The sequence below is a fragment of the Felis catus genome, chromosome B1, assembly GCF_018350175.1.
Source record: "Felis catus isolate Fca126 chromosome B1, F.catus_Fca126_mat1.0, whole genome shotgun sequence".
NCBI classification, from domain to species: Eukaryota; Metazoa; Chordata; class Mammalia; order Carnivora; family Felidae; genus Felis; species Felis catus.
Window position 1 is genome coordinate 66,200,046 of NC_058371.1, and position 16,803 is coordinate 66,216,848.

Genomic DNA, 16,803 nt, shown 5'->3' on the forward strand with positions numbered 1-16,803 from the left:
TTAAACCCCAGTTTGAGGATTTGGCCTAAATTATGCCATTTTAGGACTGTTTTAGGACCAAAATGGTTTGGTTTTTGGGTCTTGGTGTTGTTTTACTTCTAACACTACTCTAACAACAATATTAATTTCAAATAACATTTATATGATATTTTAGAGTTCAAAATAAGATAGCTACTTTTGATAGGTTTCTGTACCTTAAATACCTTAAGGAATCATCAGTTCTTTACCTTACACAATTTATAAGATATCTTCAGATATGTTCTGAAGCCTTTTATAATGTTTAATTTTCTATCACTCAGTAAAAACTTGTGTATCCAATATTCAAGGAAACTATTCACCAACAATTGAGCACATCTATAACATGATGTAAATACATCATTTAAGAAGGTATTAAATTTCTGACCTATTTTATTTTTCCAATAATCAAAGATCAATTAGGATATAGTTAATCTAGGTCTAGTATTAAGTCCACATTGTTAAATTTCACTTATTTGAAAATTGTCACCAAATGAAATATGTGATAAGAAATTTGTCAGTAAAGAGAATATTTGAATAAACAAAAGGTCTTTACGTGAACCATTTGGAAAAAAATACAAATACTTTTATGTGTGTGTCATGGAGACAGAACAGTTTGAAGGAAATTATAATACCCAGATTTAAGAAACTAAACTAGTTGTAGGTAGTATAGAAATGTGAAATAAGAGACATAAGTTTTCTCCAAAAACGTATACAAGTTTTAGGGAGTAATGGAGAAAAAAAGCCAATCTTGGGTGACCAATCTAGGAAAATGGCTATAGCACTGAAGAAGTTTTCTGAATTCTTAATAATCCTTATAGTGTTTATTAAGGTGGATTTTGCTGCAGTGCTTGGCAGTTAATATAGTTTTTAAAAAAATCCAGTAGTTTATCTCCATAACACCATGCCATTCATCTCTTATGGTTAATTTTATGGTCTATATAAAGAATCTGACATTGTGGAATATTGGTTCGACTATACAAGGATTTCTAAGCTTTGGAATAGTGTAACTTAGTTTCAAGACTTTATATCAAAGTGACTTTCTAAGTAAATTAATTACAGTTCTTGCCATTCCAGTTAATTAAAATATATATCATTTTCCATATCTTCTTTAATTTAGCCTGCATTTATTGAGAAGTTACTAAATCCAGGCATTGGGATTTAAAGAATTGAACTCTGGAATTTTAGAGTAAAATCAGAAAATTTTTAATTAAGATACCTATGTTATCATTTACCTCATGATTTATTTTTCAAGAATGAAACTCTTTAGAATTTTATATTTATAGTAATGATAAGAAATGACTAGTTAATTAAAATGAAAATATAATTCAGTCATGTCACCTTGGTCTATGCGGGCCTGACATATTGGAATATATTGTGGTTTTGCTTTTGCTTTTATTTTGTGTATTATATATTATTATATATTACATATTTTACATATATTTATTAGTTTTTATTAATGTATCTACATCATTGTAACCACTGGTTGGGTACAAAACATGATCTGACGAAATCCAGTTATTATCATAGTACCTACATCTAAATCCAAATGGAAAATTGCTACTCACTAGAAAATGGCAGTGACAGCACTTTATACCTATTTCAAGTTTGTGCTACATTCAAGTTAGTATTTGTTTCCTAGGCAGCCATTACAAAATAACAGAATGTGGGTGGCTATATCAACCTGTCCTTCAGTTCTAGGGGCTCAAAGTCTAAAACCAAGGAGTTGGCTAAGCCATGCTCCCTCTGAAGTAACTGGGGGAGGATCTTTGCTTGTCTTTTTCAGCTTCAGGTAGTGCTAGGCATTCTTTGGCATTCCTTGGCTTGTAGATAACATCATTCAGCCTCAGGGTGCTTGGGTGGCTCAGTGGGTTAAGCAGCCCACCATTTATTTTGGCTCAGGTCATGATCTTATAGTTCATGAGATCCTGCTGTCAACACAGAGCCTCCTTGGGATTCTCTCTCTCTCTCTCTCTCTCTCTCTCTCTGCTCCTTCCCTATTCATGCTCTCTCTCTCTCTCTCTCTCTCTCTCTCTCTCTCTCTCTCTCTCGTTCTCTCAAAATAAATAAACAAACAAACAAACAAAATCATTCTGCCTTTGCAGTCATATACCATACTTGGTGTGCCTGTCTTCACAACACATTGCCTTTTCTTGAAGGACACCAGTCATATTGGATTAAGGGGCCACCCTACTCCAGAATCACCTCATTTTCAGTTATCTAGTTATATCTTCAACAACCCTATTTCCAAAAAACACAACATGTTATGTTCTGAGGTCCTCAGGATTAGGTCTTTAAAATATCTGTTGAGAAGATACAACTCAACTCATAATGAAGTTCATCTGCTACCAAATTTAGTTGTGTTTTCTCTGTTACCTTTGATTTGGACTCACTTTATGTCTGAAAAGTCCCCTTCCAATTCATCTGAAAGTCATCTTCAGAAACCCATTTCTTTCTTGGCCATCCATGAGGTACATGCAAGGAAAGATTTGGGAGATATACTGGCTTCCTTCTGAATACATCCCATACTACATAAGTCATTCCCACCTAGTGTGTTGTGAAAATGCCAGTATCTCATCTGTAAATCAACTATGAAAAAAACAACATAAACAAAAACACAGAACTTAAACAACAACGACAAGAAAAACAGAAGGTTGTAACAAGTAATCTTGAAAAAATATAATAAACACCTAGATATGAATGGCACAAATAACGTTTTGATGTGAGTATTTTTAGATTTCAGGTACTTTTTAAAGATCTTTTGCAAGTATTATAACCAATAATACATACGGTTTTATTAATAAATGCAGAAACATATAATACCATCATTTAATATGGAATTTTCAAATAATTTAACTTAGAAGAGTAAAAAGGGAAAAGATCTTAATGGTGTCTATTAATAATTTATAAGATATTATTAACAGAAATGTAAGATACTGCCAGTGACAAGTAAAAATTAAAGAATATAATTTGACTTTGAGGTTTTATAATTGTAGCATGAAAGCTGGCTACCCACATTCTATTTTTATTCCCCATAATGAATGGGGAATCTTACAGATTTTCATGTAAATTAGAACACAGAGGCCTGTCCAATTGAGAGAAAATACATTAAAAAATTAATAGTTAAAAGAGTAGGACCTTTAGAATCACAGTTAACAACATGTTATAGCAAGGAAATATTTGCTAAAATGAACTGACTGGTTATAGAAATAAATCACATTCAATCCATCTCTTTACCACTCTAGCTTAATAACATAAACATCTGTAATTCTATGTTTAGTCTTCCAGTCGGGCTAATGTTCCTATGTTGAAAATATTCAAGTATGAAATACAAATTGATAGCAAAGTGACATTTTGGACTTTTAAAATAATTTTTATGAAGTTGATAAAATTTATGATAGTACACTTGTAGATTTGTCATTGGTAGTTGAAGATCCAGAAGAAAAAAAATCAAAAAAGATTGAGATGGTATATTCATTTCAGAAGATCTAAAGAGAATGTTCAAATGGAAAGGAGTGAGTGGGTCCCAAGTGATGAAGTCCTAGGATATTTTTTTTTCAAAATAATCTTTTTTATGATCAAAGTGTAGTGGTTAAGAACTGTTATTATAGAGCCTGGGTTCAAATAACATCTCTTACTTATGACCTGTTAACCTTTGGCAAGTTATTTAAAGTTTCTGAGACTCATTTTATATATATATAAAATGATATTACTACCTACTGAGTAAATTTGATGTCACACACACACACACACACACATACACACACACACACACACACACACACACATCATTTAGAATGTGTCAGCTTCTTAGAAGCATGACTAGCACATACAAAATACAGTGTGTTAGTTATAACTGTATTTTCAAATCTAACTTTCATGTGAATGTCATGGATGATAATGGAAATAAAGTGGGTACATACACTTAAGTTAGTAATTGAGAGATTGAATAATATTTACCCTATGTTCATCCCTTGCAACTTTTTAATATTTATGCTTGGATGGTAGGTGATAACAACTTAAATACCATTCGTTTACAGCCATTATAACCCAGAAATCTATACACACATTATTAAACATACAAAAGTTTTAATGCCAACTTTTACAATGAGAAAAAAAAATAGTTCTTGCAAAAGAAGAGTAGTTTTGGTTATCTCAAGAAATTAGAAAAAATAAATGATGGCATGTTTTTATTTTGCCCATATCATTGGAAGTAGTTACACATTTGTCTCATATAGCTGGCATGAATTATTAAATCCTCAGTACCAGATTAGAGTAATTGAGTAATCGTAATATTAGTAATAATGGTAATGATACTATTGGGTTATTGCTGTAATGCAGATGTCTGTTGTCCCCTTTGTACTTCTATTTGAGCTCCACTATATATATGTGAGTGTTTACATAACAAATTACACAAATCCCAAATTGAAATCCAGTTTAGATCCAGCACTTTGTACACTTTTCCTTTCCTTGTACTCTGTCCATGGTGTGCTTTTCATTACCTGCACCACTGATACAGTGCCCAAGTCTATCTCTCAACCTCAGTTTTCCCTGGGGGCTCCAAATTATTTGTCATGCAAAACAATATGTTCTACTTTAGATTCTCCTTCTAAATATGTATGACCAAATATATCACATTCCACAGATGCCAACATCTACCTTAGTTAAAAAACTAATGACAAGTTATAGAATACTACACCAACATCAAAAACCAGTATCTATCATAGTCTTCCCTCAGGGAGAAATATATCATCAGTTCTCAAAAGAAAAAGAAATCCCTAGCCTCCATCTTCTGCCCTATTTTTTACACCCTCAGAGCCCAATTAAGTCATATCTGTCTCTATTTCCTCAAGTGCATTGTCCACTTTTACCCCTGGGGTGAGTATTTCTGTTTTTCCAAATGACATGGACATGAGTGTTAGGGAAGAAAAGTGGGATATCTATCAAAGTTTTTTTTTAGGAACAAAACAGATTATTATTGTCTCCTCTCCCATGTGTCTTAATTACTGTATGATAAAGGTAATATTTCAATCACATTAAATTTTTTTTTGTATTTTTTTTCCTTTAAATGTCTATCCTCTATTGAAAACAAGTAAATGGGAACTTACTTTGTTCTAGTGGTTCTATATCTTTTCTCAAATCTATGCCATAGTGCCCGGATCCCATTCATAATGAGGTTATACAACCGAGTGGTCTGCGCTGGTAACCAATCCTGTGTACTAAATGCAAACCCAAATGTTCTGCCTTTTCCTGAGGACCATCCTAATAAGGTGTGACCCTCGCTTGTTTGGTGTTTTACCTTAGCTCCTCCCCACATCTAAGCAAATTTCTAACGCTCGTCTCTATTACCTGGATCTCTCTCTCTTGCTTCTCTTAAATTACCTTCTCCCAAAGTGAGAATTCACTGCTCTCTTTGGAGAAACATGAGCTTTACTAATGCCTGCTTCCATGAAAATTGTTCTAACAATATGCTCCAAATTGGGTTATCATACTCCAATGTATGACTCATAGAATAATAGCTTACTGCAAAAACCTCAACAAACATAATTTTTTTTTCCCAAAGGATGATCACAAACCTGTTATCTCCCCTAAGCGCTGTATATATGACTAGTGTAGTCAGGTACTCAGTTTCATAGTGACACATTTGTGGTTTTAAGAACACATATTGTTTCTAAAGCAGACATGAATGTGTAATGCTTGAAATCAAGATTTCAGGATGAAGAGACCTAAGGTGTGAGCATGTTCCTTCTGGCAGTCTGGCATGTAGGGAAAGGTCACTGGAAGTGTGAAGGTTAATGATCATTTGTTTCAAAAGGAGCTCAGAACTGTTCTGGGTGGCTTATTCATGTGCATATGGAAACCACAGAGAATATTAAAGAGTTAAGGTAGACAGAAATAGGGGTGCCAGGGTGGCTCAGTCAGTTGAGCATTCGACTTCGGTTTAGGTCATGATCTGGCAGTCTGTGAGTTCAAGCCCCACCTCGGCTCTGTGCTGACAACTCAGAGTCTGGAGTCTGCTTCGGATTCTGTGTCTCCCTCTATTTTTGCCCCTCTTCCACTCGTACTCTGTTTCTCTCTCTCTCAAAAATAAACATTAAAAAAAAAAAAGGTGGGCAGAAATATTGTGAATCAGCAGTTAAATTTATTTGTGAATTATGGGGAGAGAATAGGAGAGAACTATGTAGCTGAATGGCCTGAGATCCAAAGTAGGTTCCAGCTCTCTATCAATCTATTGTTGATGGATCGATCTATCTATCTACCTATCTATCTATACCTACCATCTCTCTCATCTTTGTATCTATCTAATGAAGACTTGGTTTGGGAGGAGGAAATAATCCAGAAGTGCCAGTAGGGAACCATTTAGTTATTGACCCATCTTCCTCGCTGAGGTAGAATGGATATGAGAGAAAAATTGGCCGCCAATTGTTAAAATTATTTGACAAATGATTTTCTTCAGGGGCAGCCAGAATTTCGTAAAGTTAGTGTGCGTGGATCACATGTTTTTATAAGAAATGGAAGGTGAAGACTTTTTTGACCAGAAGCAGGATTTCCAGAGGTCATTATGATGGGTTTGAGTTAGAAAAGAATGGAGATTGAGTCGGAGAAGGAAATATGCAAAGCAATATAGGGAAACTTGGATTTCATAGGGTCACATAGGACAAAGGAATTCGTCCAGATTGCTCCTTAGAGGAGAATGGACAACTGCGTTTTGCACTGTGGTGTAATACGTTTGATAGTTAGAGTAAGATGAGGGAATACGTAGGCAGACTTCACCTGGCAGAATGGCATCTTTGAATTGTTAGCAGTGTTAAAAGATGGGTATACTGAAACATATTAAAATTTTAAGGGCTTATTATATCTTTTAAGTTTATTTATTTTTGAGAGAAAGAGACAGAGACAGAGAGAGAGAGAGAGAGAGAGAGAGAGAGAGAGAGAGAGAGAGAGAGAGAGCATGGGGAGGGCCAGAGAGAGAGGAAAGGGAGAATCCCAGGCAGGCTCCCTTCTGTCAGCGCAGAGCAGGTCTTGGGGCTTGAACTGACCAACCGTGAGATTATGGCCTGAACCGAAATAAAGAGCCAGTGAATTAACTCATTGAGCCAACCAGGTGTTCCAATTTTCAGAGTTTATTGGAGCAAAAGTTGATTTGAATCCAGCAATGCCAAATCAGAAGTGGTTAGAAGCACTCTACTGAGGGGAGCTAGGGGAAAGCTTCTATAGAGAAAGGAGAGAGCAAAGTAAGGCAGGAAATCATTGATTCCCTGTAGCTTAACACATCCTACTTGTGATTGGTTGTGAGTTTTGAAACATTGAGGCAGTTACAGGCCTAGATTTTGGGTTGTTTACATAGGCACCAGGACATTAGAGCCAACTCCGTCTAAGGGCTTCCTTGTTTAGAGCAGCAAACATAGGGTTCTTAAAGTGAAATAGTGCTAACAGCTTGGAAAATCTACTCTTTTGGCCTCTCCCTATTTCATAAAATAACCACCCGTGGAATTTAAGTAAGCAAAATCATTCCCTTGTGATTCTGAGTTTAAATAAGCAGCTGTATTGAGTATATTGATTTAGCACTTTCTTCATTTAGATTCTGTCATCTTAATAAGCTGATTCACATTAGGCATGCATATTAGAATGAAATATTTCCCTAATGTGCACACATGCCAACTCTTTATTAAAATAATAAAAAGAGCTACTTGTTCACAGGATTTAGATTATTACGTTATACATATTTGACTTAAAATGCTATTTGCTCAATGACTACCATATGTGAATACATTTACGAAATTAAATAAAAAGCAAGAATAAATAAGACTAGATATTTTTAAGCTATCAGGATGGGCAGGGCAATGATGTTTTTGCAAACTTTGTACATACCAATTTTCTTTAGAAATTATTAGAGCTGTTAGATAGGGAATGGACAGTTAATCTTTATTTTGAGTTGATAAAGCCTATTACAATTTTAAAGGCTTTTTAAGAGGTTCTGGTTTCTAGTCAACATATTTATTTACCACAAGATTGGTAAGAATTGTTTTGTCTAATGGATAAAAAGCTATTTTGGTGGGAACAAACTAAATACAAACAAATAAGCACTTGTATGGCTAGAAAAGGGAGATAAGTGAGAACTTCCAGGAATTGCCATGGAAATTAATCCTATTTAACATTTAAAACCCCATAAACTTTCTGGTATACAAAATAAGCAGCAGAAACCAGGTATTTGACTGTAAATGGTAGTAGCAAGGCCAGTAGGTAGATCTTAGTAGTACTGGCAATTTCCTTTGAAGTGCTAAAGGTTTCAGAATAATAATGATAGCAACAGTTAGCACTTAACAGAAAAGTGAGGCCCCTCATTGTTGGTTTGGGTGCAGCTTGGGGCTACAATTAAGAAACAGTGCTTCCAATTCTATCTGGAAACATTAGTAACTAGTTTCAAATACTCTTTTTTTTTTAATGTTGTTCGTAATATGCACAAGACAATTGGAAAATTAAAATTTTGTCTTAAAAAATTTAAACATATCTTTTATAGCATCTTTCCTTTAGAATGTTAACGTGCTTTTAAAAAATTGGCATTCATATTCAGAGAATCCCTGTGAGCCATATAGGATGCCTTCAAAATAAGGTATTTTTTCTTCCCACCACGGGTTGAATAATGTTATCTCTTCAGTGAATTTTTCAAAAGAATTCATGTTGGCCCTATTGATTTTTTAAACGTTTTCTAATGTGTTATGGATGTTAGGAAACATAAAGACAACTTGAAAGATGTAATTAATTTTTATGTGATCTTTTCTTCTAACACACCTATTGTATGATAGCATCAGTTATATATGATTAAACAATTATAATTTGTAATGTTAGTTTTTTACTCCCTGTCCTTTCACCTTATTTTTAGAACACTGTTGGCAATCTGTAATTATTTTGTTTATTTAATTATTTGCTTGTTCCCACACATTCTCTCTAGAAAATTAACTCTATGAGGACAAAGACTATGTCATTCTTTTTTACTACAGTATCTCCAAAACTGTAGCACATTTCTAGGCACATGTCAGTTGTTAAAAAGAAAAAGGAAGGGGGAAGGGAGAGAAGGAGAGAAGAAGGAAGTCAAATAGGAGATATTCAGAGAACTAAGTAGTTGGGAAGCCAACCCATAGTGAGTGTATGGGAGAGGCTTAAAGATAATGCATAAAGATACATATTTCTAAAAAAAGTATATTTATTTCCTGACCCTTAAGTTTTGATGTAATCTACATATTTGCCAGGTAAAGACTGAATATATCGTCTTCTCCTCAACTTCACAAATGTGATGTACTTTCTTTAAAATGGAGGAACACAACTCTGATCTACTAAGACCACTGTGATTGCGACATTGTCATGATTAGTTTGAGGAAAAATAGCTTGCAAAGGATAAGGAAGTGCTCATCCTCTGATGAACACTTGAAATTTTGAGTGGTGTATCTTTCCATGAGTTTACAGTTGCTGTTTTTCCCTGTTTCCACCAAGGAGAATAAAGAAAAAGACACAGAATTGGAAGATTCTACTTCATTGTGCTCCTATGCCCTTATGCCCATAGACTCATTACCATGATCTGACTTGAGACCATCAAAATTACGGATATGTTATATCTCTTTTATGAGAGTCAATATAATAATCTTTGATTTCCAAGTCATGATATATTCCTGGAAAACCAATATTCATACAGGGATATATATATATATATATATATATATATATATATATATATATACATATATATATATATATATATATATATATATATATATATATATATTTATAGCAGGGAGACAATCCTCTACACCTACCTCTGGCATTTTCCTTTTCTTTTTTTAATTCCAGTTTTATTTATCTTTAAATAAATTGTTATCTGACATACTATATATTTGACTTATATATTTATTTGTTCCCTTCTACTAGCATATAAATTTCACAAAAGAGGGTTTCTTATCTATCTTGTTGGCTATTACCAGAGTCTAGGAAAGTGTCTGCAAATAGTAGATTTTCAAAAATGATTTGTTGAATGGATACCTGAACAAACAAATGAAGCAGAATAATAAGGAGAATAGTTTAGTTTGGGGAGGGACAGTGTTTTGTTTTGTTTTGTTTTGTTTTGTTTTGTTTTCCTGTTTGGGAAACAGGAAAAAAGAATACAGTATCAAAACATTGAATCATTCCTGAGTTATAATTCCTCATGCAACTTTGACAGTTCTATTACTTTGAAATTAAATATGTACCCCTCTGGAATACTGTGTATCTGAGCTCCCTGGATGACATACATTCTTCTAATACTTCTATTTTGTCACACTGACTCTAATCTCTGTGGAGCAGAGTATTCATGTAACTTGATTTTTGATCATTAAAGAAAGTGAGAATCTTTAACTTAATAATTATTATCATTATTTTAGCCTTAGAGAGTTCACCAAAGCACTGGTAAATTTGGAAAACATACTCAATATTTTACAATAGATAACAAATAAAATTATGAGTCACCTCCTTGACTAAAGCTTTATTGTAGGATACTTAGATAACATTTGTCCGTCTGGCTCTGTCATGATCTCTAGTTCAGAAATAACATGAGTGTTTTGAGGAAACTAGACTGGGAAGTTTTGAAAGCCAATGCCAGAAATAAACAAAAGAAATGCAGGCAACTATGAAAGCCCTACAAGTTTGGATTCTCTGTTCCAAAGAGTGCTTAATGTATTACTGTGCACTTGGGAAGGAAATCTGCTTATTTTCTATCATATTTTCTTTTTTTTAAGTTATTTATTTATTTATTTATTTAGGGGTAGAGGAAAGGGAGAGAGAGAATCCCAAACAGGCTCTGCACTGTCAGCACAGAGTACCTCAGGGCTTGATCTCATGAATCATGAGATCATGACCTGAGCCGAAATCAAGTGTCAGATGCTTAGCTGACTGAACCACCCAGGCACCCCTCTATCATACTTTCTTGCAGACAGTCAAACATGATCAAAGCTCTAGTTATTTAAAGCCATTTCTCCATGCTGGTTAAGAAGTCTTAGGAAAGTACCCTCCTCATTTGGAATACACCAGACTACTCAGCTCCCATCAGGAATTCTAAAGGGGAGAAGAAATAACTAGGAAGTATGTTTTTAAGTAGGCTGTTTTATTGGCCAAAAAATGGAATAAATGAAGAAAATATATACTTGAACTATTGATGATGGGAGACAAATCTCCTGTCTCCTATATACGGGCATGGTCCAGTATAGGTGAAGAGGGTTTTTTGTTTGTTTGTTTGTTTGTTTGTTTGTTTAGAAAATTTCCTAGCCAGAACCATTTGCTTTTCCAGGACACACTAGTTAAAACAGCAGGTCCAGCTTAAGTTGTATAATCATGATCAAATCAAGATCAAGATCAAATCAAGATCAAGCTAGTCTTAAGCCAGCATTCAGAAAAAAAGGTAGAAGTTCATTCTCTTTGTCTAATTAGACATGATTTAATCTGAGTAAACTATTAAATAGAAATTATGAGACATAAAATGATGAATATTTTCTCCAGGTTTTTCCATCTCCTTCTCTTTATGAACATGTATGAGAATAAAAATTACTGAAAAATATTATTAAAATACCTGAATACACCAAGCCTGAGTGTCACTGCATCCTTAAAATTACCATTATGCTAGCATTGCAGAACTTTAGGAAGAGCATAGTGAGGTAAAATGAAATATGCCACCCCCCCCACTACCACCCAGGGAAAGTCATTTTCCATGATCTAACAAATAACAGATGGAGAATGACTGAGAGCTCTGTTGCCTTCTAAATAGAAAAGCAGTATTAGTTTTCTCATTAGGCTTATAGGAGAAATGGCTTCAGCCGTTAGGTAGTTTTGTTAATCCCTACAGCTGGACTATGCAAAAGTGTAGGGCTTAATACTCACTCTCAACAATATCTATTTATGTGGATCAATTAAGGCAGATAAATGTTTTGCCTATTTTCCCCCTCCAAGGCAGCAAATATCGGCTTAACCAATGAAATGTGAATATATAACACAAGAATAGAGAGCCCAGTATATTGTAGAAGTTATATTTAGCAACGTCTATGTGTCATCATTGCTAAACCACTCAGGTGGCTACAGAAGAGGGCCGGAGGCTCTAGTGATCCATATGCTAAGCTCCATTCTCAGAGCTACCTCTATAGCTCATCCGCACTCAGGCAGAACTGAACTTTTAACATAGAAGTGTTCCCCAAAGGGTTATTTAAAAAAATAGTCAATAGCATCTGAGAATCTTTTGAAACTAGTATCACTGATCTGCTATTGATATAACAAAGAAAGTCTGGATTCACACTGTGAACACACAACAGAGCTTGTGCAAGCTGGCGTGGAAATCTGCAGTGAATTATTTGAATAAAAAGCACATTATATTTAAAAAATCATTATTTTTAACTTAAAATGATTACTTTTAACTATGTGTTATATGTTGTCTTACATCTAACTATGTGTGTATGTGTGCATGTATATGTGTGTGTATGTGTGTGTGTACACATGTCTATAAATATGATCTTCACAATAGCCATAAGAGATAAATGTTACTACCTTTTATTCCTAACTGAGGAAAGGTTAAATAATTTGCCAGAAATTATAGAGCTCTATTAAGTGCCATTGGCAGGTGCAGAAGCCAGAGCTGGCTGACTTCAGAGCTTGCATTTTCTAATTACATGGCACCACCTTTAAAAAAAAAAAAAAAAGCACACACTACTGGCACCGGGGTGGCTCAGTTGGTTAAGCGACTGACTTTGGCTCAGGTCATGATCTTAGAGTTCATGAGTTCGAGCCCCACTTTGGGCTCTGTGCTGACAGTGAGGAGTCTGCTTGGGATTCTCCCTCTCTCCCTCTCTGCCCCTCCTCCACTTGAGTTCTCTCTCAAAATAAATAAAACTTAAAAGAAGATGAAAAAACACAACGATAATGCACAGCTCCAACAATGTGAAATACCGTCTCTGTATGTGAGAGAATGTGAAAAGCTATGGACACAGCTATGCAGCCACCCAGATGGATAGGAATGTTTGAAAAATCTTGGGGAGCTCTTTTATGTGAGACACAATAGTCAAATCAGTAGAGTGTAAAAAAGCTACTGCCTCAGTCCATAGGACAGAGCACAGAGAAGAAAAGCAGTTTGATGATTTTTCTCACCCACACTTGGATGGATTTTCATCATCAATTGGTGCATTAATTCTCTCTGGCTCCTGGAAACAGTCATTTGCTTAATAGCTCTTTTGTGACCGAGGGAGTTAATGCACAATCCCAAATGGCTTAACTTCCAGCTGAGGAGGAGTTTGGGCAGAGAAAAAAAAAAAAAAAACAAAACATCTAACTTCATTTTTCACAAATAATTTGAAGATGAAAGTTGGAACAAACGATCTCACTATTTTTGTTGAGAAAGAGCCCTGTTTTCTTTTGACAGAGGTCACTGAGACGTAGGAGGCAATTTTCATGTGGAGATACTTCCTTGAGTCAGTATAAATGGAGCAAAGAAAATGAGTGAAATACAAAATGTCCTTGTAAAGCTCAGATTTTCTGGGACCTACTATGAGATTTTTGTATTAGAAAGTTTGGACAATTCTAAGTACCTATCTTAACTTTTTAACTTTATACCTTTGGAATGGTTCAAAATAATTGTCCAGTAACTGAAAATCAGGATTTTTCATAGGTTCAGTTCTTTGCCCTACTGCAGACTTAAAATGACTGCAGACTTAATAATCACTAAGTGATTATTATGTGTGATTAATTATGCTATAGAAATGTTAAGACAGTTATAATTGTATGGTTATAATTTCCTTGTTCAGGTGATAAAACAGGAAGAACTTGGCAAGGATCTTTCTGATTGTACTTTGTATGATCTACTGAAATACGATGATTTTAACTCTGACAAGCACCTGGCTCTTGAAGAATTTTATAGAACATTCCGTGAGTATAATATTCATTCTCTAATTCCTCTTTGTTCATTTTCCTGTTTCTTTACACAATCCAGAATGTTGCTTGATCTGAGAGTACAGGCTGTTTTTAAATTAAGAGAAGTGGTGTAAGTAAGATAAAGTGCTGAAGTGTACTGAAACATATGTAAAAGTTAAGGGATGCAGTAATCCTAAAATGAAAAGCTGGAAATATTTGATAACCCTGGATATCAGTTCTTACTGATTCTCATTGAAAACGTGAATTCCACAATGCTGTTTTTAAAGTTTGGGGGGGAGTAGTAGCACTTGACTAGTCTTCACTGTATATCAAGAACAATTTAATTATTTACACAGTGACTTTTTGTTTTTTGTTTTTACACTATAGGGAAACCAAGGTAGATTAATAGATAGAGTTTGCATACATGTTAACAATAATTAGCATAACAGTGGAAATTTGTATTTATATTAAGGTACTTTGGAATAATTTATGTATGTTTAAATTGCTTAAATACTTCTTAAAATCGACTATTTATGCTTTATAAAGCATAAATATGCTTTATATGCTTTATATGATTTATGATTTGTATATGCTTTATAAATCATATATGAAATATGATTTATATATGCTTTATAAGTCACCAAAGAATCAAAGCTCAACAGGATTTAAGTCAGCACTGAAACCAGTATTTTTTTCTATCTTTCTATCTTCAATGTTATATATATGCACATTTATATATTGCTTTCAAAAAAGACAGGAAATAGGATATGTACTTGATGTAAAAAGATCTCTTTTGAATTATGCCTCTTCCATCTATCAGTGGTCTGATATTACGGAAATTACTTAAATTCCTGAAAATCCATATAAATATGAATAGTAATGTTCTTGTCATATGATAATTTTATATTAAAACATTAAATTAGATTTTATGTAAGTTTTGAGAAAGCAAAATAATATATGTGAAATAGTTGCAGGTGATGAAGCTTTAAGCCAAGATATCAGTATGCTCTTCAGATTTAATTAAATTACATTTCCATTTTCAATTAAAAGGCAGGATAGCAAGATGCAGAGTGACTCTATAAACAGTTAACCCCTTAAAAAATGTCACAATCAAGGATAGACACCTTTCAAAGACAACAACAGGAAAGCAACATTATTATTCTACGTTTGTAGGAAGAAATTGAAACACAAAGAACTTAAGAACTAAGTGGCTGAGTTTATAATCAAAGCTATGTCAGACTGTGAAGGCTTTGTGTTTTCCACTAAACTTCACTCTGTAATAGGAATTATTTTGTGTACTTATGGTGGCAACGAGAAGATATTATGGTTTATCAGAAAAGAAATTATATTTATATTCTTCTATATCTATATTACATTAATATTGTCATATATTAATTTACAAATACCGTATATAAGCTAGAAAGAGATACACATCACAGAAGGGACTACATAAAATATTAAGTAAGTTAGAATATAATCTCATTTGGGAAATCACGAAGACTTTTTGAAGGTGGTAGCAACTGAATTTGTCTCCAGGATGAGTGGATATGGACTTTGGGCAATAAAAGATGGGAAACTGGACAAAAAAGTATAGCATAAATAAAAACTCAAGTGCATCACATACCAGGGTATTTACGGAAATTAATTCAACTGTAAGGTCTGTTCCAGTATTGAAATTCTATGAAAATATATAAATTATTATTATTATTTTACTAACTTGTTTTATTAAACAATCAGTCTAATCTACCAGCTCCAATCTCTCACCCTTCTACTAGGCGGATACTTGGGTTTGACTAAATAAAAGTAATTGAAACTTGTAGCAAGAGCAGAACATATTTTTAATGGCATGCAATTTATCAAGCATCAGTAAGATAATTAAATAGATGTGAGAATTTTTATTAAAAATATTGTTGATGATGAAATGGTGGGAGCTAGAAACTAAAACAATAAAAATAAAGTAGGAATAATATGTTATTTTTATGACAGTACAGCAAAGACTGAATAATGATCCCTGGCAATATCAGTAAATAAGAATCTTGTCTAGAATGCTGCTGCTTACCCTATCACAGGGAAAAAATGATACTGTGTTTTGAGATATGATTTGATGTTGCTAAGGAAGGCAAGGTAGATCAGTATATTGTTCTGATAAAGAAAATTTTGCAATTCAGAAATTTGTATCATCAGTAAAAGCATTCAATAGAGAAATAATAAAATGTTGTCTGTGAAGGAGCTAAATTATACTAGAAACTGTTGAAGTTGGATGGAAAAAAATCTATATGATTTGGGTTAACTCTTAGAAGTAACAATTTTATGGAAATTATATATAGTAAAGGCAATGAATTTAATGAATGTTATAATGTTTCTGCCATGAGGTCAAAATTATGCATCACACCCAAGGTCTACATTTTTAATATTCTGAGTCATAAAGAGATATTAAGTAATGAAAGCACTTGGCAATCAGCAATCGTATTATGAGCTTTTTTCCTTTTTGTGTAATTGCAAAACTATCCCTTAACAATGATAAAATAATGTTCATGTAGTCATTTAGAGAAGATAATGTTTTTCTAAGTAATGCTGGAATTATATGGAATATTTTAATATTCTTTGTGGTCTTACCAAGCGATTTTCTGGAAAGTATCACATTTTCAGTGTTGCACCTTGCTTAAATAGGTCATCAGACTATATAATGATCCCTTAGAGGTAGAAGAACTAATTTGTGTGGATAGTGTCTAGATTAGCAAAAAGTATTTATACTTCTTGAATAGAAAACATGTATCTATTTCTTTCTTTCCATCTATTATAATACTTTACAACTAAACCCAATTTGGTTTTGTGAAGTTTAGTGGCAGGCTTTTAATAATGGCATAATTTCAA

General features: G+C 33.7%; 1 protein-coding gene across 4 annotated transcripts in view; it reads left to right on the forward strand.

Annotated features, from left to right (window-relative positions):
• FSTL5 (follistatin like 5) overlaps window positions 1-16,803 on the forward strand; it is a 786,930-nt gene that overhangs the window by 429,853 nt on the left and 340,274 nt on the right. For all 4 annotated transcript variants that reach the window (XM_045055718.1, XM_045055716.1, XM_045055717.1 and 1 more), the window contains exon 6: window positions 13,824-13,944. In XM_045055718.1, the coding sequence (XP_044911653.1) occupies window positions 13,824-13,944 (121 nt within the window). The remainder of the gene's footprint in view (window positions 1-13,823; window positions 13,945-16,803) is intronic.